Here is a 22,907-nt window from a genome sequence, read left to right as displayed (position 1 = left end):
CCACAGCTCACATCTGATCCCTGCTGTGCAGCCAGGCAGCCGGCTACAGACTTTCCCTTCCATCTCTTCCACTGCAGGGAAAGCCTTCCTCTTCTTGCAAACCCATTTGATGTTGCGTGTTTGGAGAGATTCATTTTTAACAGCCCAGCTAAGAAATAACCACCGAGGATATGCAAACATCCCTGTTCTCAGTGCCGTAATTCAGAAGGAATTAACAAACCGGGTAGTGAGCTCAGAAAGGTAAGGCATCACACCCTCCAACAAAAGCATTTGGTGCTGCGATTTACTATCTGCACTCACTGGAACCACTTGCCAGTGGTAAAACTAGTACTGGTGTTTTGGCAGATGTATCCCCCTAGTACTCTTCTTTATGAAACAAACTGTTTCACTCTTTAATAGGGCAAAACTGCATAATGACACCTGCATTTTTTGTGTTAGTGTCTCGGTGCTGCACACGGAGAATGACAGCTGTTTAATCACTCCTTAGCGTACAGAGAGAACCCTCTGTCATTCTGAAACAAAAACTGAGGCTTCAGTTGAAAACCCAGGGAGAGATGCTGAGACAAGCACCCTCCCACTCCCTCTTCCAAGCTCACCACTGCTCTGCTTGCTGACACAGGGTCACTTACCACAAAAGCAGAGAGAAAGCAGCAGCTGACTTGAAAAGCTGTAAGAGAAGTGAAAACTTCAGCAGCAATGAGAGGAACCACAAACCAGCAGGAGCCTGCCTGGAGAGATGGAGACACTGGCATCGCCCCGGCTGCTGCAGGGAGGATGGCTTAGGTTAGAAGGGACCTTAAAGCCCATCCCCTTCCAACCACATGGTTTGGGCTGGTTGTTCCCGACCAGCTTGGGCTGCCCATGGCCCCAGCCAGCCCAGCCCTGAGCAAACCCAGCTCCTCTGGGCGAGGCACCCTGCGTCCTCAATGGCAATTCTCATTTGCTTGCCTCAGAGAGAAGAGCCAAGGGCAGCTCCACGATGTGTTCCCTAAGTCCTACACCAGCAGAAGAGCCCACAAAGGACACACACATCCCCAGGAAAAGGCCTGATCAGAAACACCATTTGACCAAAGAGGGGAGCACAAAGGGGTGAGAAGATGGCTTGTGACATACAACCAGCAGAGAGCTGTTAAGAGCTGTATCTCAGCAGACAGCTAAAATTAAAAAAAAATTAAATTAAATTAAAAATTACACATAAGTAGCCAAAACATTCTCTTTTTAATCCTTATATTTAAAAGTACGTCTGTTGTTTTTTCTCCGTAAACATACACAGCAGGAGATGATGAAAAGAACAATGTGTCTGCAAACGGGACACACTCCGGCCATCATTCTGTTCAGCAAGTCACATTATTTTCAGATCTTTTACAACGGTGTGCTACAGGTCCTGCCCTCGGGATAACAACCATCCTGGAGATCCTGATTTTCTCTATTTTAGCTTAAGCCCCCCCCTTCTATTCAAGTTAAAATTAACCACGTAAAAAAAGAAGTACAAAAAGTTCATAGTACAAAAAAGAAATATGCCATAAAAAAAAAAAATCTCATAAAAATTGAGACAGACTGTACAGAGAGAAGAAAATCCCACAGAAGATTCAAAGCTGCCCGCAGTTCTTAGTGGTGCTACAATGACAGTGGTCTTCGGGTTCAAGGAAACAGAACCACAGCTCAAGGTGAGCGCATGGGGATACATACAGTGGTTGTGTATAAACAGTGATTCCGCAAAGGAGTTTATCTGCAAGTTTAAGGAGTCTTTTTTCCCTGATCCTAGGCATCTCTGAGCAATACAATGTACCTCATGATTCTGACAGTTTCGTTACTTTAAGGGGATGAAAGTTTTGATACAACTTTTCTCCCTCGTCTTTCCCTGATTCAAATAAAAGTGTTTCAATATAACAGTCATATACCTGGTAAAGGTAAAGCCATTTCTCCCAGTGCTCGTTGTCTTTCAGGATTGGCTCAAACACGACAAGATTCAGTGGCAGCTTTCAGTTTTGGGCACGTCAAGCCTGGCACTTCCATCCAGCTGCAATGACTGGTATGCAAATGCGCGAGTAATGACTCCCAGAATGCTACTTACACTTACGTAGGTGCAAAATTTCATTCACATTTCTTTTGAAGACGCTCTAAACTTTCCGCTGACTGATTATGATTTGGATCTTCATCACAACGAAATCCCAGGAAAATAGCTTGAAAAGTTTAACCATTTGGGTGGGGAAAGTTCACGACTTCTCATCCACTTCTCCAACTCATCACTCAGCCAAAAAGCCTGGGGAAATGAGCATGCACAAGCACACAGATATTATTTCATCTCTAGAGGTTATTAGTGTTGAATAATAAGGTCATCAAAACCTACAGCAGCGCAGGGCCATGGCAATACACATGTCTGCAAGGGTCAGATGGGTGAGGGAATGTCAGCAGTGGTCCTTGCTTTGAAGCCAGGTTCCTTTTATGGAGAGTAAAGTGGGAACAAAGTTTTGCTGGTTCCAAAGCCAGAATTTGTTTATTGTTATTATTTCTTTGGAGTTCTTGTTTCTTCTTTGGACTCCCTCACAAATACCAAGAATTTGCTCGGGGACATAACGCCCATTAGTCCAAGGTCCCATTACATCAAGAGGATTAGGTCATGGTCAAGCATTATGAATGTAGGCAGGAGAAAAACCTTACTCATTTTATAATACCATTTTCTGAAGGGAAGTAGGAAAACGTCACAGGAAAGAAAATTGTCATTAATATTAGAAGGGAAACGATTTTAAGCTACACAAGAAAACGCCTACTGCGTATTTAGTGAACTCTCTGACGTGCACTCTTAGAACACATTTGAAACTCAGTGACGTAATTGCACAAATAGAATAAAGCTGATACCTTCTAGTGCTTGCACAATTTCATACGACACTTTTTCACGGAGCCTGTTGCACAAGGCTTGTGCAGTCCCGTTGCTCTGCTCTCTTTCTCTCCACTTGCTTAACATCAGAAATTTCTGGATATTGACTACCTCTTCATTTGCTTGAATCTGCTGAATGTCTTTCATTTCCATCTGAAGGCACTCAATGGCAATTTCTTTCCACTCCACGCCAAACAACTTTGCAATTACCATCAGCTGTTGATCAGTTAGCAAGCTTCTGGTTTTAATTCCATCTGAAAGGACATAAAACAAAAATCAGATCTAATATTGCTCATCTGATGAGACCTTTAATGTAATGACACTATTGATTCTGTGCAGGGGACATATAACAATGGGGATCTTATTAGCCAGACAGTCAAAACTGGATTAGCTGCAGCCAAGCACTGCAGAAAATCACCTGAAGAACTATAAAGGCTCACAAAGACACCAACTTCTGAGTAACTGCAAGGCTATTACATGGACTAAGTGCTTTTCCTTTCCTCTGTCACCGTTTACTCATAAACTGAAGCTCTGAATGATGAAAGCTCTCCCTCTGGTGGCTACACGCACCCATAAGTAAATACCTGCATGGTTATTTTCGCTTATACCCTGACCTGGCATATTAAATGGGACAGAGATGCTTACCTGTATAATTGTTAGACCTTTGCTTTTTGTTACAGTGTTTCTCTTCTTCAGAAAAGCTGTTGGTTGATTTCCGCCTTTTGACACCTAAGGAGCAAAGCAGGACTGATGTTCATTCATTCATTCTACTTGCATATCACTTGAGCAACAACAGCAACCAGGGCTCACAGAAAACAATAAACCATGAATCAACTTCAAACTGACTTACTGCTTGGAATTCTTGTTTGCTCATTTTTGTTCTGGTCATAATGTATCCAGTCACCTGGAAAACAGTGTTCAAAGCAAAACAAAGGGTGAGGTAGGAACCCCCCCTTCACTGCTGTGAAGGTATTTAATGAATCTCATCTACAGGCTGCACTACACCCCAACTCATGCTCCTTTTCAGCTGGAACAAACTGCTAGTCAAAGCACAACATGCTTACTTTCTCTTAGTTTTGCTTTCCATACAACTGCATCCGAGTCCAGTTCAACCAAAGATAAGGTGAAGTCATCAGGTTTCTCAAAATAGACTTCAATGTAACTCTTCAGCTTCAAAAGAGATCCATCAACAAATTCAATTTCCTGTAAAACAGCAACATTTGTTAAAATAGACTTTCATCCAAACATAAATTAAACCGGAGGGATGTGGACGTAGACCAAGCTCTGGTCTACCCAATTCTTTGCCATTGACTTCAGCGGTGTAAGGATTTCATCCCCAAGCTTTAGTCTCTAAGAGGCAAATGCTTTCTGCAGTGATGGCAAATGCCCTTACAGCCAGTGCATGCCCTGCACTCTGCAGTAAGGTATTTTCTGTCATGTTTGAAATCAAGCTGTGATGCACCAAACGATGCCTACACGGAGAAACTTACCTCTGGATTTATTTCAGCTTCTGGTTCACAAATCAATCTGTATCTCTTTCCATTCTGTAGTAATTTCTGGCACACGGGGGGCTTGTCAATTTTAATGAATTTCTTTTTGGAATGTTTTACTGCTCTTGATATATCCTGAAATTTTAAAAACATGATCTATTACTCCTGTCAGTAGAGGAACTTATATTCACAACCCACAGTGCTCCTCATGGCTCCTTGTGTCCTTCTCCACCCATCCCTACCAAATGCCACTCAGCAAACCTTACAAAATGCTCCATACTGAGCACATAACTTGTGGGGATAGCGCAGATTCCTTAAAAAAAAGAGAATTACGCTACATGAGTGAAATCAGAAGGGCTCCACAACCCAAATGGAAGTAAGTGCTATTAGCTGCTGTCCCTTCCCGTGTTGGTCTATGAAAGGGTTGGTGAGAGGACAAGTGGTGCAAGCCCTGAGCTCCGTGACTTTTCCAAGAATATCCCCTTGGACTCACAAGGATAATCGAGTCCAACTTCTGGCTCTGCATATGACCACACAAATCCAAACCCTATATCTAAGGCCAGTGTCCAAACACTCCTTGAGTTCCAGCAGCTTCAGGCCGTGCCCACTGCCCTCTGGTGAAGAACCTCAGCCTCATTTTGATGGCAAACAGGTTTCCGATGTATTTTCACTTTTCATACTTTTCATAGCAACATGTCAACAGGCAGGTGGGCCGACACAGCTGCTCACATATCAAATCCTTCCCTTCACACTCAGCCTACGGTGAGAGAACACCTGCCATGGCGAACCCAACCTTGATGAAGGAGTCGTTGTTCGTCGCCACGTAGACCCGGAACAGCAAGGAGGGGTCGTCATCGATGGCCTTGTAGAGGACGACAGCACCATGGTAGAGCAGGGGCTCCTCGCTGCGGATGAGCGGCCCGACAGGGGACAGCGAGCTGACCAGCCACCGCACGTGCGAGGCCGAGAAGTCCATGGATGGCTCGATGGCCGCACCTGCACCCTTGATGTGCAGCACCTTGAAGGCCGGATGGGAGCCACCATCTGCGGGGACACGTGATGGCACCGTCAGCACATGCAGCGTGGTCCAGCCCGCCCACCTGCATCACAGGACTCACCGCCGAGGCAGAGGGAGTGCGGGAAGGCGATGGAGGTGAGGGCGGAGGGCGCCTCGCAGCGCACGTCGAACAGCGGGCCGCCCACCACCCATGGCGGCTCTACCAGCCCGGCGTATTTGCTCCAGGACAGCAGGGAGTAGTTGATGGTGACTGCCTTGGTCACGTCAAAAATCAGGCCGGTGACACTGCACTCGTATGTGCCTTCTGCATCCAGCTTCATTCTGCCCGGACAGACCCACACAGTCACTAGTGAATGATTGACATTTTTATCATTTACAATTATTAATTAATATTAATTATTGCAACGAGATGCACAGGAAGCCACCTTGAGAGCTGTCAGACAAGGATCTACAGGCAGCTGGCATAGATTGCTTATTTTTCAAGATTTGGAGGCATCTTTCTTTATTGCTATAAGTGTATTTGTGCCGCACTTCTTTTTCCCCACTTAATTCGAAGGGAGAATTATCCTGATGGGAACACCATCAATGTATACCCATTAAACATAAACGTATACCATAAAAAAAAACAAAAAACAAAAAAAACATACAAATATTGTTCTCCAGAAAGCCTTCTAGGTGTCACTTGCTCCCTCTGGACCTACATAAACAGATAAAATTAAAATACATATTTAAGGAGGTGGTGAGAAAGTAGCATTACAATGTGCAGGTTCTCTCATGCAAAACATGTGGGTTTCCTTTTCTCAACCTACATTTTCTTTTCTGCAGTGCTCACAGTGGGGCAGACAGTCCTCCCCTGGTGAGAAAACAGGAAAATCAGCTCATTAAAACCAAAGTAATTAAATGCTCAGGGGAAAAAAAAAGCAACACCTTCAGAGTTCTCTTACCACCTGATTCACTGCAAACTGGCTGTGATTCTTTCTTTTCTTGTTCTTCATCTGCATAAGGAAGTGTTAAAAGCTCTCGTTAATACTTGTTAATAGAGAAAGATCTCACTGAGGAGGGCCACCTGCGGCTTTTACACAAGGGAAAGGAGGACAATGGGGACAGAATGGGGAGGGTTGCCTCTGCTCCATCCCAGCTTTATGGGATTTGCAGTGTTTGCACTGCTTCTGCCTGTGGGGCTGTGCAGTGGTGCACAGGATCTCTCACTCTACCCGACACCAACTCACCACCTCCACAGTGAAAAGGGAGCCACGCTACAGCAGCACACTTGTCCTCCTTACGCAGGTTTAAAAATGCCTGAATCCACCTCACCAAACCCCAACACAAAAGCCGAGATACGGGGCAAAAGTTTTTGGCCTGAAGGGTTGAATTGTGCAAAAGCAACGAGTAGAGCTCCTGCCACGAGGCATTATGAAATGCAAACAGCACCCAGCAGTCCTTGCAGGCAGGCTGCCCAACCAGCCTGCTACATCAGCACCTCCCAGGTAGGCAGATGGGAGAGAGGTACACAATCCATTATTATCTATGAGAAGCGCCTGGAAAATATCATGGAAACACCCAGGCAGTGAGCTGGATCCCAGCCTGGAGCAATGCTATTTTGGCCATGGAGCAGCAGCTGGGATTGCTCCGAGCGCCGTGCAAGAGAGGAAGCAGGGCCGAGCAGCGCGGGCTCGCTCTGGCAGCGCTGTTACTTAATTATCAGTGTTTTGCACGCCTCCATTCGTACCACGCGTGCGCTCTGCCTGCACAACAGTGCTCTCTGCAAGTGTTTGTGCCCCGAGGAGCAGAGGTCACCGGCTGTGCCGGCACCGGGGCACTGCTGCACGCCCTCGTGCATCCTGATGCAAAGCACTCACCCATATCGGCTCCCAAACACCTCCAAGAGTGGATATGGGAAAGAAAGAGCAGCACACTCACCTGACCGCCCCGTGTCCGACTCCTCTGTATCTGATGAGAAAAAAAGCTTTGTAATTATTTAGTAAAGGCGATCGATGTTGGCTGAAAGCAGAATAAATAAGCTGCTCGCAGCGTAACCCACACAAGTGGAAACCCACAGCCTCCGCGCCAACAACAAACGCTTCCTTCAATTCTTTTCCTGTCCATCCTGTTTTGCCACTTCTGCTGCCAACTGCTCAGCAGATTTACAGCCTCTGTGGACAACGGCTGCAGTGTACAAACATCTGCACGCATTGTGTGCGGGAGGCCAATGCCACATGAGCTGCTGACCCCCATTACTGCAAAGCTCAGCACTGAGCAACTATGAAATGATGCACTCATATAAATACCATTCTGCTTTTCAACGTTCAGTCACTGGCTTAACAGTTCTGTACAGTAACTTGGAGACCACTCCCCAAAGGGGAAGGAAAAAAAAAAGAAAGTGGTTTTAAACTGAATTTACATTTTCAAAAGAGAGGATATATGTGAACTGCAATATAATGCCCACCTGAGTCATCTTCTGAGCTGCTGTTAGAGCTGCTGCTGGGGCTGCCAGAGCCGCTGCCGGAGCTGCCCTCTCCTGAACGACAGGAAGAATTAAAGAAAACAGTGTAAAGGCTAAGTAAGAGATGCAGTTAGAAGTGTAAATGCATTAATCTGGTGGGTGTCAGGTAACATGACACAGCTGGAAAAACACTGAGCCATGCTCAGGCAGCAGAGATCAGCATCAGAGATTTGGAGTCACTCGGAACCTTTGAAGGTATGTGTGATGCTCAAGGGGCATTATTTTGATGTATCATGTCCCGAACAACCTGAGGCTGTCCTGGAGGTCCCTGCTCCCCCGCACGTCCCATTTCACCCAGCTGAATTTCAGGGTTTCCCGTGGGAGAGACACCTATGGGTGCTGGTGGGTATCACCATGCTGTGACCCTGGGCTGTGGATGTGCCACACACACTTCTAATGAAAGTCTTCTTACACACCTCAGAGTCACGCTCAGGAGGGGGCAGGGGGGTTTCTGGTCCCACAGCTGCTCACCTGCTGGCAGTTCCCCTGCACCGCCCGTGCTGTCCTCACAAGAGGTCTCCAGTTCTGCGAAAGAAGAGCAGCCCGGGGTTACACACGCACGTTTTGCATGAAAAAAAAGGAACTTCTGTGCACCTACAGTCAAAGCTCCCTCACCTCCAACGTCACGTTTTACGTAGGCTCTGTGCAGAAAGAGCTGACTGAGCCACTGCCATCTGTGTGTCAACCTCCACCACTTCCTTGAGCACCGAAAATACAGCAGTTTATATTGCTCTGAACCGAACTGCAACTGGGCTGGTCTGCAGGGCTGTGCAAGGGCACAGAGGGTATGCAGCCGTGCAGTGGGAGGGCAGAGGGCTGCAAGGATTGGAGGGAGGGGGATGAACAGACACATGGACACCATCCCATGCACCCACCCGGGTGAGCAGAGCAACCCACAGCTCCTGACACCCAATGGACGTGTAAAAATGGAAAGAAAACCAGGCTGACAATATGGAATCGCAGAATAGGAGGGGTTGGAAGGGACCTCTGGGGATCACCAAGTCCAGCCTCCCTGCTACAGCAGGTTCCCCACAGCAGGCTGCAAAGGAATACATCCAGGTGGGTTTTCAATAGCTCCAGATGTGGCCACACCAGAGCAAAGGGGACAACCTCCCTCACCCAGCTGGTCACACTCTTTGTAATGCACCCAGGACACCATCAGCCTTCTTGGCCACGAGGGCACACAGTTGGCAACTGTTGGCCACCTTTGCAGAGCTCCTTTCCAGCAGCTCAGCCCCCAGCCTGTACTGATGTGAGCAGTTATTCCTCCCCACATGTAGGACTCTACACTTGCTCTTGTTGAGCCCCATCGGGTTCCTCCCCACCCAACTCTCAGCCTGTCCAGGTCTCACTGGTGTGCCAGCCACCCCTCCCTGCTCCATGTCATCACTGTAAGAAGTGGCAACGAGGGACATGGTTAGTGGGTATTGCGGTGACGGGTTGACGGTTGGACTTGATGATCTTGGATGATTTTTTCCAACCTTAACTATATATTCTGTGATTCTATAATTGCCAGCCAAGAGGAACTGCAGAGACATGCCAAGGACCAGCATCCCCTGTCCTCCATCCCACCCCAGGCATCCCAACCTCAGCACACACACCTCAGTACTCAGAGCAGGGCATTACAGATCCAGCAGAATAAAAGCCCTCTCTCTACGATCACACACTGAATTTTCTGCACGAGGTCTCTGGCAGGTCCAGCACTGCTGGTGGTGCTCACTGAGCGCTCCAGTGTGGATGCACAGAGGTTTGGCAGTCACCTACTGAACTGTCAATGCAAGGCCATTTCCTCTCTGGGCATTTTTGCACTGTGCAGATAGCAGGGAATGAATGAGTAACAAAGAAACATGAACGTCAAAGTATAACGTCTCAAAGGTCCTACCCATGAAATTAAAGCATTGCACATTGATTTTTCTATAGGCAGTAGTTATAAAATGGTGTTTTTCAATCTGTCGAGTGGGAATTTCTAACACCCAGCCCATTGAAGCCCTGTACTTCTCAAAGTTACTGTACCGTGTTCATCTGCAGATAGAGATTCGATTCCGCTGGAAGACAAAATGGGAAATGCATGAGAAGACCTGGCAATCCTGAGCCACCTTTTCATCCAAGCCAAAGAATGTGAGGAAACCAAGCAGGTTTTAAGGCAAGTTGAACAGTAATGACAGAGGGTGGTGCTTAAAAACAGATTTTCTCAAATACTGCTCGTGGACTTCAGCTCCTGCCCTCATCACATACAAAACCACGATACAGTGCTGCTGGGGATACCCAGCTCTGACACAGCAGCTCCCATGAGGGCAAGCCTTGCTCCCCAGCCCCTTTTTCTCTCAGGAAATGAAAGAAGCGAGCAGGAACAGAAGCCTAGTCAATAGTCCCCGGTGGTTTTCAGCCCTTTGCTCCGTGTTCAGGCCTGGAAGAGCAGCAGGATGAAAACGTTATTCATCTTCTTTAGCAATGTATGAAGCTCAGACAGACCAGATGATCCAGAAGAGGCAAATGGTTCCAATTTGACCACCTGCTGGCAGCCCATGGCAAACCCAGGCATATCTTCACTGTCCCTTCGCTCCTGAGAAAGGAGATTTACTATTTCCAACTTTTAAGGACCAGATGTGGAAACCTTTCCATGGAGCTCCACAAAGCCAACCCAGAATAACCGTCAGCAGGTGACATCCATCTGTGCTTCACTGTGCAATCAGAAGCAAACACCCGGCACGTCCGCCTTCCCAGCAGCAAGAAAATAACCTTTACAACTTCGGGCTGAGGAGCAAGGGAGGGAGGAGGCGAAGCGACGTGAGCAAAACGGAGCTGCTGCAGTTGGGAGTCCTGCTGGAACAGGAATGGTGTTCATCCTGCAAAAACTACACTGAGAGTACCTGCAAGGCTGGGGAAAATGCTGTGCAGCTTCGCCAGGTGCTGCCGCGCTAAACAAGGTTTGCCTGCAGTTGGCTGATAGCCCTGCTTTGCACTCCTCATCAGCTAAAAAACGCGGGTTGAGGAAGAGAAATGGAGTGGGGAAAAAAAAACCAAACCAAACCAAACCAGCCCTATGCGGTGTAACAGATTTTGCCTCACGATCAATCAATTACAGAATTACTCCGGGGAAGAACTGCAGTTCCAGCTTTGTCTCACATCACGTGAGAGCTGCGCGGTTCCGTTGTTCAGCCCTCCCCGGCCAAAGGCGAAACAGCTTAACCACGTTTTGCAGGCAGAAGATAAACACCCTCCTCCCTGCGCCATCACACAGCCGCTGCCAGTTTGGGAAACAGCCAGGGTGCAGAGGGGCTGCTGGAGCATGGGGTCGGGGATAAAACCCCACTGCTGGGAGCAGGGATGGGGAATGGTGACAAGGAGCAGAAATGCAGAGCGGGAACGCTGTTGGCTCACAGAGCGCTTTTGTCTGCTGGAGGAGATGATGCTGGGGATGGCGGGCGGCAGCGTGGCCGGGGCCTGGTCTGGAGCGGGGGGTACGGGGAGACCCACCGCAGGTGCAAGGCCAGGATCCTGCACCCCACATCCCTGGGGGCTTCCTGAGGGGGAGGGGGGAATGGGAAGGGCGACCGTGGGCTTGGACCTGAGCCAGCAAGGGAGAGGAAGCCGTTAATAGGGTGAAGCGAATGGGGAGACGGAGGGTGTTGGGAGGCAATGGGTGGGGATGGTGCTGGGTGGGGGAGGGGGCAGCGGGGAGGGCGAAGGAGACGGGAGGATGCTAGGGGATGCGGGTGGGGGACGCGGAGGGGGACCGTGCTGGGTGGATTAGGAGGGATGCTGGGAGGAATTGGGAAGGATGCTGGGGGGATTGAGTGGGGCTGGGGGCTCGGTCTGGGGGGGGTTGAGAAAGGAACGAGGGCGCGGGAGGGTCGGGGAGGTGCGGGTGGGGGGTGGGGGCAGAGGGACGGGAACGGCGGGAGGATGCACGGCCGGCTGCGGGGAACGAGGGATGCCGGGGAGGGGCCGCGGGGCGGGAGGACCCATCCTCGGGCCCGTGGGGCGCCGGGTCCCGCTCACCTGTCGGGCTCCGGGTGGTGGCGGGCCATCGCGCGGGAGCAGCCGTGCGGCGGGAGCGAAGCGCCGCCCGCGGGGGGCCGGGCCGGGCAGAGGGAACGCTCCGCCCCGCAGCGTGCGGCCGCCCTGCCGTCCCGTGCCTTCGGTTATGGGGAGGGGGGGGAGGTCAGGAGGGCGCCCGGGGGGAGCGGGTAAAGGAAGGAAAACGGGAGCGGGAGCTCCCTGCTACGAGCCGAGCGCTGGCGGCTGGCAGTGCTGCTTGGGCGCTGAGGGGAAACGCGAAGTGCCAGAGGCCGGCGTGCCGCGATCTGCCTCGGCAGGAGATGCTGGCAGAGCTGCTAATAAAGGACAACCGTAAAAAAAAAAAGGCAACGGGAAAACAAGAAAAAAGAAAAAACCTAAAACCAGCCCACACTTGCAGAAGCACAGCAGGAAAGCGGTGATGAAAACAGAGGACGAGACGAGGTGCTGCACCTCAAGGAGTGCTCCTGGAGCGCCTGGGCTGCCCGGTGTGCAGGGAGCACCGCGCAGCCGTCTGTCTGCTGCAGTGGGCGCTCGCTGCACTGATGCAGCTTTGTGTGTTGCCCCACCAGGGCCGGCAGTCACCACACCTGCAGACCTCCAGGCTGCCAGGGCCCTCCCAGCAGCACTTCTAGCCCTGGCCCAGGGCACACCATCATCACCATCACGCCCTTGTCATGTCAGTAACCCAAACAGACACCTCCAGACCCCTGCCTTTCCCAGCAGCACTGGGGACAAAACCTGGGTGCTGGCTGGCAGTGGGCTGCTGTCAGCATCTCCTCTCAGACACAGCTGGCAGAATGCTGAGCCGCCTGTCTGCCCTGTGCACGGTGCAGAGGAAAAGATAAGCCGTATCAATAGGCATATCGATAAAACTCTGAAGAGTGTTCCGGGTGCCCTTGAAGTGCTCAGTTCCCACGTTCTGCCATCAGAAGGACGAATGGAGTTGGCTTCCAGAGCTGCTCCAGGGCTTAATGTGGAGTGTTACTGCCCTCGAGGGGCTCCGTGATGCTGGAAAATCCCAAACACGTGTGCAGAGGTTGCAGGAACAAGCTGTGAGGCCTGGGCTGCAAAGCTGTGCTGAGCTAAAATCCATTTCAAGCAAAACTCTGGAAAAGCGACAAACAGGGGTCAGGTGAGGAAGAAAGAAGGCTGTGTTAATGTAGGAAATCCCCTGGCAGAGAGCACAGGGAAGTCCAGCTGAAAGGAGGCAGGAAAGGTTCAGTCCCCACATGCAGCAACAAGAGCAATGACATTGTTGTGGCATTGTAAGTACTTGCAATGGGACACAGCAAAGAGTAAATAAGAAAGAGAAGCAAGACAGAAGAGGAGAAATGAGAAACCAACGACCATACAGTGCAGAGTTTGGGCTTGTGGTTTTCTGTTTCCCACAAAGGCTGCAGGGTAGATATAACAGCAGAGATTTTCTCCTAAAGCCAAACTGCAGGATGGTGTGGGCATGTCCTGTTTGCAGACCCAGAGACGTGTGGGGCATCGCTGGTGTGGGGCCCCCTGGTACCCACAGAGCACTGCTGGGGGGGGGCTGGGAAATGCTCCCTGAGAGCAAGCAGTGCCTCGTGGCACAGAGCTTCACATCTCCAAAGCGTGGCTGTCATGCTCTGTCCCTGCTTCGGGTATTTTTAATGCTTATATCAACATCTGCTTTTCTCTTGACTCTCCATAAGCTGTTGGCATCGGCTTCTTTGCCATAGGGTCAAAGCTCAGCACAGAAGTTCAGGGCAATCTGAAAGCAGCAGTGCTTACCTCCTGGCACAGCTTGGATGGTCTTATGTGGCCGTGACATTGGGACACCCTTTTCTCTGAATGGCCCCATGTCCTCTCCTGCACCGTCCCTTGTTCTCCTCCACTGCAGATGCACAAAAGTTTCTGCTGTATGGCTTGGACAGGAGCAAGAGCAGCACTGGTGCTCCTGGCATTGCCCCTGGCTGCTGTTTGCAGTGCTGAGGGCAGCTGTCTGTAGCTGTTATTTTCCTGACTTTTCCCAGACACACTGAGGTGAAGAAATACATGTGGGCAATAAACACCCTGCGAACGATGCCAACACAACACATTCACAAATCACCCTGGGGCAGGCCCAGCCTGGCACACATTGCTTACAGCCTCACAGAGCAGCCAGATCGCTCCTCCAAGTGCCAGCTCCTGGTGCAGAACACCCCAATCAAACCAACTCTGCAGAGGGCTCAGCCCCCAAAAGAGACTGCTATTTCAGCAACCCTTTGCCAGTTTGAGCTGGAGTCACGCTGTGGTGAAGCCTGCAGTCAGTCCCAGGAGCAGAAGCACCTCAGTACAACAGTGCATGTGTTCCTGCAGCGTATGGGATCGTGAACGTTCATGCAAAGGGAGAGAACTCACTGGAATGTATTGAGAGTATTTGGATGTATTTCAGTGTATTTGAATGTATTCACGCATTCATAGAGGCAGTTGTGAAAGCACCCTGTGCCAAACTTAAAATGTGGGCTTTAATTGTTTGCTGAGGATAATGCGTTGCACTGTACTGCTCAGTGCCTGTCGTCAGAAAATTAAGGTCTTTTCATTCTAATGACAAACGTGGCACATAGTTTGCATGGGATCACTTTGCAGTCAGCTTAAGCTTAGAATCAGCTGTGCTCAAACTGCAGAGACAGCATCTAGTCAGTCCTCCATGGCCTGAGACTCTTCCTTATCCATACCTACACGTAATACCCCTGTTAGCATCTGGCCCTGTAACCATGTCGGTAGCTTTGCCCAAGCCCTGGCCATCGCATTTCTCATTGCTATGAAATCAGATTTCTCCTCTCCAGCTCTTGCTCGACCCTGAAGTTAAACAAGCTCCTCCAAGACCATTACTTATTGATAGGAGCAGAATTCAGTCCTCCCCCTGAAAGGCGGGGATCAATCCGAACGCTGAAAGCTTCCAACACCTCTTGGTTCCAAGTGCCCTAACCAGTCCCTATAGCTTGATGCCAGGCTGGGCACAACCACAACAAACAGTCCTGGATTTTCACCCCCAAAATACCACCGTAGTTGTTGGGGAACGGATAGCAGCACTTTCATCTGCCTGCTGCTTAGTTTTCGATTCCCTATTTGTGTGCAGGCATCCGTACATCACACAGCCGTGGGCTGCTTCTAATTTCCAACCCCTTCTCCACAGACAGGCCTCGGTCTCACACACACATCACCAGCTGTGACCCGGTGCTGTCACTCAGAGCAGAAATCACAACCAGCCGTTGTGGAGGGGAGGCACGGAGGGGAAAAGGCCGGAGACGCATTACCGCGGGTCCTGGGACACGGGAACCGGTGAACGCCTGCCATTACATCACTGCATTTTCTGGATATTTGCTGTTCTCCCTCCCTGCAGATCCTGGCACACACCGTATCCTCGCCCGTCGCAGAGCTGCGCTCCCCGTCTCATCCCCTTTTGCCATGTGGGGGCAGTGTACGAGCAGCAGTGTCTCCGCTCGCGACTGACGGCGCTCCCAGGGCTGTCCGAATGTGACCAAAAAGGCTTCAAGCGCCGTGCTGAGACCATCTGTACAGCTGAACGACAAAAAGCACAGCCTTCCTGCCCCGGAGCCAGGCAGGGCAGCGTGGGACACGAGGACTTTGCCTGAGCGCGTTTTCTCCCTTCTTAAACCACTGCCCAAAGCAGACATAGCCGCAGATGCGATGCACTACAACGGGGTCTTGCATTTTAGCCTACTGACTTTAGTGGCACCAATGGCAACAGCAATCCTCTCTATGTAGAGGGGAACAGCCAGCAGCTCGAGCCATAGGACGCAGCGGGACAAGCAGGGCAGCTCAGTGCAGCTTCTCCACGGATGTGGTGTATCAGAGCAGCTACAAACACCTAATTGCTATGTGCCAAGCCCTGCCCTTGCCCTCACTGCCCCCGAGGCCACGCACGGCACAAGGTGGGATCAGAATCCACACAGAGCACCTTGGGGTGTCCTTCTCTCGAGAGCAAAACAATGATGCATTTTCCATACTTTTATCCCAACTTTTCGGAATCTAAATGTCAACCATCGCAGATGGGATTGAATTAATAAATCCAGCGTGTGCAGAACGCCGGGGTCAGTTTGGAGGCGGAGGAAGATGACAAAGCAGCTATTATGGCTCCTGAGGACCCAGGCTCCTCATTTCCCAAGCCTTTGCCATCTGACCCCCACCATGTGGGTGCCCCACGCAGCCCCACGGGCTCACAGCTGACCCACGGGGACACAGCGCCGGGAGCTCTGCGGGGCCCTTTCCTGTTGGCGAGCATCCTGCAGCTCCGCCCGCGCACAGAGGATTCAACTCCATGGTAAAAATAGCAGTTTCAGACCGCCCCATCCCGCTGCCCTCCGTGATGCTGAGCCTCCGCACTGCCCTCAACAGCAGCCTCAATTTCCACGCTGCAGTTTTCAGGGCTCACATCCAGCCTCAGTGTGGGGATGTGTGATGCTTCCTGTGCTGGCGGGATGCTCTGGGCTGGGCACGGCCTCCCCCTCCCCGCCTGCTGAAATAAGTGATGTTTTTTCTCCTTTTTCTTCCTTGTTAAACATCCTATTGATCTGGTGATGCCCTGACCTGCCGTATTTTGGAGGTGTGTTGTGTTTATCGCCAGCAAAAACCCCTCACAAAAGGGCATCATCGGGATGAGAGAAGCTCTGTTTAATAAAAGCATCTTAATGCAGAGTGGAAGGGAAAAAAGGGAAAAAGTTTCCAGTGGGACATCACTCCTTTCCCATGGTGGGGACTCACAGTGATGCCCTCCTTGGTGGGGTTCCACCTGGGGGCACCTGAAATCCCTGCACGGGGGATCATAAAATCATAGAATGATAGAACGGCCTGGGTTGCAAAGGACCACAATGCTCGTCCATTTCCAACCCCCTGCTATGTGCAGGGTCGCCAACCAGCAGCCCAGGCTGCCCAGAGCCACATCCAGCCTGGCCTTGAATGCCTGCAGGGATGGGGCACCCACAGCCTCCTTGGGCAACCTGTTCAGTGCGTCACCACCCTCTGGGGGAAAAACTTCCTCCTCATATCCAACCTAAACCTCCCCTGTCTCAGTTTAAAACCACTCCCCCTTGTCCTGGGATGCTGGGGATGCAGCCACAGGACCAGGACCATCCCTGCACACCGGGCTCCAGCACACAGACGTGGTTTCACCTCCTGTGCTCTTGGTGACCCCAGGATGTGTGTGCCCCGTGACTCATGCGAGTCGTGTGGGTGGCAGAGGGACCGCGCCGAGAGGAGGAGGAATGGGAAGGAATCCGCTGCTATATTTAACCACAAATAATAGGAAGAGGCTGAGCTTTGGAGCTAAGTTGTAAATAACAGTGAGATGAAATCATCTCAGAAATTCATGACTGTATCACTGCAGCCCCTGGAGAACCGGCGTGACTAACGAGAGCTGCGGCCGGGAAAAATGCTGCCCCCCGTTTAAAAAAATGATGATATTTTTTTCATTATTCCAGAGCACGGCAGCAACCCTTCCTGCAGTGACAAACGGTGCTTTGTGGGCCTTGAGCTGTTGCTGTGTTTTAACACATTTCAGCATTTCTGAGCTCACACCGAGCAGCAGTGCGCTGTGGAGCACATGGACAGTGCTGGGATCCAGGGCTCATCAGCAGAAATTAGCATCATTAATCAACAAACAGCCATGCAGCAAATCCTGCTTGTTCTATGAGCTACCTTTTAGATGAGCATTAGGTGTGGAGGTGCTCACTGCTTGCAACACCAGAAGCCTCAGCCAAAACCCAGTGAACGAATGGGATCCTCTCCACCATTAGGATGGTTCAAGTCCCAGTTGCAGTGAAGGAGAATGCTCAGACCCTACCCAACACTTCATTTCTGGAGAACACCCAGAATCGTTAAGCAGAAGAGAATACCTCGTGTGGGAAGGACTGGTGGCCATGCACGCGTGCTCGAGCCTCTCTCACTCACTTTCCCTTTTTTTAATAGTCTAGAAGAAAATATTTGCTGGCAGTAGAGATTTCTGAGCTGTGAGGTAATGGCATACACATGCAGAGTCATCTTCTTGTTTCTGAAGCCTATTGCAGTTACAGATGTGCTGAGAAGTATGCAGTAATAGAGCTCAGCTCTGTGGTTTTAATTCAAGCAATTCAGAGCTGGCCCCAGCTGAGCAGGGATCGAAGCAGGCCGTGCCTGGGCATTTCCATCAGCTCCTGGTTTTGCAGAACTTTTAACGACCGCTTATTCTTCACTTTGGCAAACTGGTTTGAGTGCTGTGAAGTCCTTCAAGGGTCTGTTTCCATCTCAGATCTATGCTGTCAGCCAGCGCTGTGCTTCCCTCCTTGGAGCTATAGGATTATCCCCGCTGCAAACTGCTGCGCAATGTGCCCCGACAAAAGGAAACTTCTTCATTGTGCTTCTTCCTAATTACTTTCCCCATACTTGGAGGAAATGTAAAAGAAAGGGCAATGCGAAATGTCATTCTAGCAAGGGCAGTGCAGGTAGCAGGCTTTGTGAGGATGGGTTTAGAGTTACACCAATGCTGATGGTCGCCAGGAAAGTGAAGCACTCTATAAAGTAACTATTTGGCCGGGTCAGCTCTTCGGCGCCGGTGGGAAGTCAGGCCTTTAATAACTGCAGCTCCAAGGGACTGATGGATTTCTGCAGGGAGCATTTGCAGGATCGATGACTGCACAGTCCTGGCAATGCTGGGGAGAGGCAGCTTTGGCTCCTTCTAGAAACGCTGAGACTCCAATGGGTGCCTCACATCTTGCAAGACACATGTGATATATCTGCATGAACCAAAAATGCTCAGAGCCAAACCTACACCACGCTTTCTGCTGGGAAACACTGGCCATGGCAGTGAGCTCTTGCTCTCCAGCCCTCTATTTCTGGGTGTCTTCCCAAAAACTAGGGCTCCACTTCCCTGATCCCAGCATGCACACCGCTCTCACAGCATGACAACCGAGGCTTATTTGGGTTTGTTTTTTGAGGTCTGTGGAGGCCACAGTTGCAAGAAATAAGTTGGAGATGCATTAGTGGGTGTCCAACTAATGGAATGCCTGTTAAATGTAGATGTCCAACTGATGGGTTGATGGTTGGACTTGATCTTAGATGATCTTTTCCAACTTTAATGATTCTGTAATTCTATGACTGAGACAGCCCCAGTGCACAGGGACACTTGCTATTTTTGAGAGCTGCTTGCATTGATCTGCCAGAAGCTTTCGGTGCTCTGGATCATTATTTATGAAGCTTTGAGCTGTTGAATGTGAGCTCTAATGCAGATGCCATCCCCTGGCTCTAGGCTTGCTTGTTTAAGAGAACTTCAGGAGCCTGGCCCTGAGCAGCTCTCCCCAAGCTGTGGCACGTCTGGCTGCACAGCTGGCAGCCCCGATGCATCCATTCCCACTTTGCCTATCCACAGCTGCTGGTCCTCAGCCATATCCTGTGACAGGGGGCTCACCAAAAAATGTTGGCTTTCCTGAGCCATCAGCAGGCCTTAATATTTCATGATGCTCTGACGCTAATCAGAAAGGCTGTGAAAATGCAGCACTTTATTAATGCTTCGCAGTGTGCAATGCTGGTTACTCACCGCCGTGTTTGCCATAAAGATCCCATCAGTGATTCTCCAGAGCCCCATGCACTGCAGAGAGCTGTGCCCACCCTGCTTCCAGCTCCAGCACTGCTCCACTGTAAGAAATGCCCCAAGAAACAAAATAGAAGGAAATTCTGCAAATGAGATCCCCGAAGATGATAGGAAGAAGTGGCTTCTTGATTACTGCATGAACAGCTGCAGCCTCTGCCCAATGCTGCATGTTGCACAGAACCTTTTTTTACCACTTTGTTCCTGAATGCTGTAAAATCTGCAGTAGATACAACACAAATGGAAGGATGACAGCAGGAGCACTGCTCATAGCTAGCAGAAGTGAAGTCACTGCAGGTCAAGTAAACAGGGCAAAGGAAACCAGCCCAGCACCCGGGGCCGTGACGCCGGTGGTTCCGCCGCTGCCTATCAGATTTGGCTTGGTCACCCAGAGGGAAGCTGAGCAGAAAAGCACTGATCATGTTGTGCCATGTTTCACGTGAGTAAGTTTTTCCATGACCAGGGCAGAGCCCACTTTCCTCTCCTGCTTGCCTGAGGAGTTTTGCAGATGAGCTGATGGGAATCAGCAAACAAGACAGACAAGTGTGTGGGATTGTTGTGGGACCACAATGAAGAGATGAGTCAGCCCCTAGCACCGGTCACTGTGAGGTGACATGGGGTCCTCCTGGCCTTGCACCAATAGAAGCTATGATGGCAGGAGTGAAAACCAGCAGAAGGGAAGCACAAAAAGCTCGCCCACCTCGTCCTTGCACATGCAGCCAGCTTCAAAGTTCTCTGTTGTAAGTGGTGAAATCAGTGGTGGGCTCTGCACCTGGCACTTCCCCTCCCATGGGATGCTCAAAGTTTGGGTACTGCTCATCCCCACGGTACTGCTCATCCATGAGTGCTGCTGATCCCCACGTCCTTGGGCATCACTCATCCCTGTGCCCTTGGATACCACTCATCTCCAAATCCTCCGGTTCAGCCCCATGTCCTCAAGTAGAGTTCATCCCCAAATCCTTGGGTTCATACAGGCATCCTCTGCTACCGTTCATCCCCATGCCCTGTGGCTCAGGTTATCCCCACTCAGAGGAAGAGCCGTTCCATTTTGGAACACACTGACCACGAGGTTCAGGCAGTGGGGTGGCCCCGCTGCTCGCTCCAGAAGGAGCTGCCGAGCTGCGCTGTGCAGCTGCCACAACACCTCTGGCCCTCTGCCCCGTCCGCTCCACCGCCGCCACCCCATTAGCCCATGAACCGCCGCCAAATGGCCCCATCAATTTTTCATCAGGAATCAAACCTGATAAAACCCAGCCGTGCCGCCGGGCCGGGCTGCCGACCCCAGACCTCGAGGTGCGCGCAGGGACCCGCGGGGTTGGTTGCGGGGATGGCGGGCGGGCGCGGCGCGGCGCCGTGCGGGGCTCCGTGCGGGACCGCCGGGGGTTGTGCGGGGCCGGGATGCGGCGGGGCGGGGGCGGGGGCCGGGCCGGGGGCGGCGGGGCGCGCCTGGCTGCCGCGGGCGCGGTGGTTGGCACGGAGGCTGGCGGCTCTGCTCGTGCTGCTGGCCCTGCTGGCCGCCGGCTGCCTGCTCCACCGCAGGGCTTGCCCCGCGCCCCGGCCCCGCCGGAACGGCCCTCCCCGGCCCCGGCAACACGGCCCCGCCGCCCCGCAGGGTGAGCTGCGGGAAGAGAGGGTCGTGGAGATGGGGCTGCCGCCGCTACCCAGCTATGAGAAGGTGAAGCATCTGCCCAGCTACGAGGAGGCGCAGCGCTGCCCCAGCCGCCCTGCTCGGGATGGGGATGGGGAAGGCTGGGTGTGCGGCTGAGCAGCCACGTACGGGAGGGATGCAGCGATCCCTGCAGTGCTGGCATCCCCGGGAGAGGTGCTGGACGCGATGCGGGACAAAATGGGCTACTGGACGTGATGAGACACTGGCCACAATGGGATGCCGGATGCGATGGGATGCTGCGTGTTGGTGGTTCCCAGGAGGGATGCGATGCTGGACACTGAGGGCCCCAGGAGGTCCAGGACTCAAGAAAAGTCTCCTCTGCAGGGGACACGCCATTCGCCATTCGCTGGGTACAACAACTGGAGGATACCAGGCTCACATCACACCCTCACCGAGACCAGCAGCCCCGGAGCTGCTGCTCACCTCCCTGCTGTGGGCTGGACAAGAAAAGGGCTGAGTTGCCCAGGGCTCTTTTGCAGTGGCTGCCCCATGCAGGCAGCGAGTCCTGAGTGAGCAGGATGAGCAGAGAGCCAGCACAGACGAAGGTGGCAGCCAGGGACAACGTGTGCATTGGAGGAAGCTGACTTTGGGACATCACCTCTTGCATGATGACATCATTAAGGTACAATGATGTGAAGGGCTGTCTGCACCTCAGTCTGCACCCAGATCACAATGTCATCAGCACAACACCACGAGCTCAGCCTGCCAGAGCCATCATTCCACAAGGGTGGGAGCAGGAGGCAGGGGCAGCAGGAGCCTACTCCTCCCACAACCCTCAGCATTTGTACAGAGCCTTTCATTTCTCATCAAGGCAAACGAAGGAGAGCAACCTCCACTGCTTGCTAATAAAACGCTGGCACCCTCTGGCACCGTGCTCTTTATTTTCCTGAGGCAGCTGGGATTGAGGTGAGGCCTTTTTTGTATTTTTCAGGGGACAGGCAGCACAAAAAAGTGTGCAAAGCCCCAAGGAACGTGAGGCAGTGAAGAAAAACCTGTTCACACAAATCAGCACAGGTCCCATGTGGGCACTGTAAGGCTTCAGGGTCAGGAATTTGGTAGGAGCCTCACAAGAGAACAGGATGGCTACAGGCAGTCTTCCTAAATGAACGAGCCATTAAGCTTCCCATGAAGTTTTTCAAAAAGCTACAAGACGGCCATGGGCAGAATGATCAAAACGGCCAAAATGCAGAGAAAGCAGACCTGACCCTACATCACTTTCTCACATGGGGCTTTTTGGGTGATGTTAACCCAGCGCTTGTGTGAGGATGGCTGAGAGCACATCCATCTTCCCAACAAACAGGCAAACCCCACAGGGAACGCATGCTGCTGTCCCATTTCCCCATCCTGACCAGCAGGGTCAGAGATAAGGCTGGTTCCTTCAGAGCTTGCCCTGCTTTTCCCCCCCATTTTCCCTTCTATTTCTAGGTGCTATCATCAACATTTACCAATAATTCTATATTAAATAGCTGCAACGATTCTCAACCCCACCCTGGTATACCCTCAGCTTTACCTTTTCCAAGCCTGGTCCCACAGCTGTGCTTGCAGGGCTTGGTGTGCACACATGCCACCAGTGTCATCAGCCACCAGGTTCATACCCAACATGCAATCTCAAAATCCAGAATGCTCTGAGCTTCCAATCCACCAGAAAAAGGGCAGGGAAACAGGTTCAGCCTCCTGTGCACAATGAATAATCTTTGTGAGTCCAGCTGGATAACTTGATGTTCCAACCCCA

General features: G+C 51.4%; 2 protein-coding genes across 10 annotated transcripts; one reads left to right on the top strand and one right to left on the bottom strand.

Annotated features, from left to right (window-relative positions):
* Window positions 1–1,199: 1,199 nt before the first annotated feature.
* NLRP1L (transmembrane protein 40) lies at window positions 1,200–22,742 on the bottom strand. 9 transcript variants are annotated; one of them, XM_040705907.1, is made up of 16 exons: window positions 22,686–22,742; window positions 9,903–9,934; window positions 8,361–8,414; window positions 7,833–7,904; window positions 7,307–7,336; window positions 6,331–6,381; window positions 6,196–6,239; window positions 6,034–6,083; window positions 5,487–5,707; window positions 5,162–5,412; window positions 4,369–4,503; window positions 3,943–4,081; window positions 3,729–3,782; window positions 3,524–3,607; window positions 2,860–3,132; window positions 1,200–2,263 (listed from the first exon to the last, which is right to left on the bottom strand). In XM_040705907.1, exons 1-16 carry the CDS (start codon window positions 22,736–22,738, stop codon window positions 2,247–2,249), a joined length of 1,560 nt encoding a protein of 519 aa, XP_040561841.1. In that variant the 5' UTR covers window positions 22,739–22,742; the 3' UTR covers window positions 1,200–2,246. The 9 variants fall into 9 exon arrangements, with proteins under 9 accessions (XP_040561841.1, XP_004943586.2, XP_040561840.1 ...); XM_004943529.5 differs by lacking the exon at window positions 22,686–22,742 and adding an exon at window positions 11,892–11,970; XM_040705906.2 differs by lacking the exon at window positions 22,686–22,742 and adding an exon at window positions 11,892–11,970 and having other exon boundaries at window positions 6,334–6,381.
* On the top strand, window positions 20,723–22,327 carry C9H3orf80 (chromosome 9 C3orf80 homolog). Its single transcript, XM_025153631.2, has one exon. It carries the CDS (start codon window positions 20,834–20,836, stop codon window positions 21,269–21,271), a length of 438 nt encoding a protein of 145 aa, XP_025009399.2. The 5' UTR covers window positions 20,723–20,833; the 3' UTR covers window positions 21,272–22,327.
* Window positions 22,743–22,907: the final 165 nt, after the last annotated feature.

Source organism: Gallus gallus, chromosome 9 (assembly GCF_016699485.2).
Source record: "Gallus gallus isolate bGalGal1 chromosome 9, bGalGal1.mat.broiler.GRCg7b, whole genome shotgun sequence".
NCBI lineage: Eukaryota > Metazoa > Chordata > Aves > Galliformes > Phasianidae > Gallus > Gallus gallus.
Note: the sequence above shows the minus strand (reverse complement) of the source record. Positions and strands in the feature narration are given on the sequence as shown.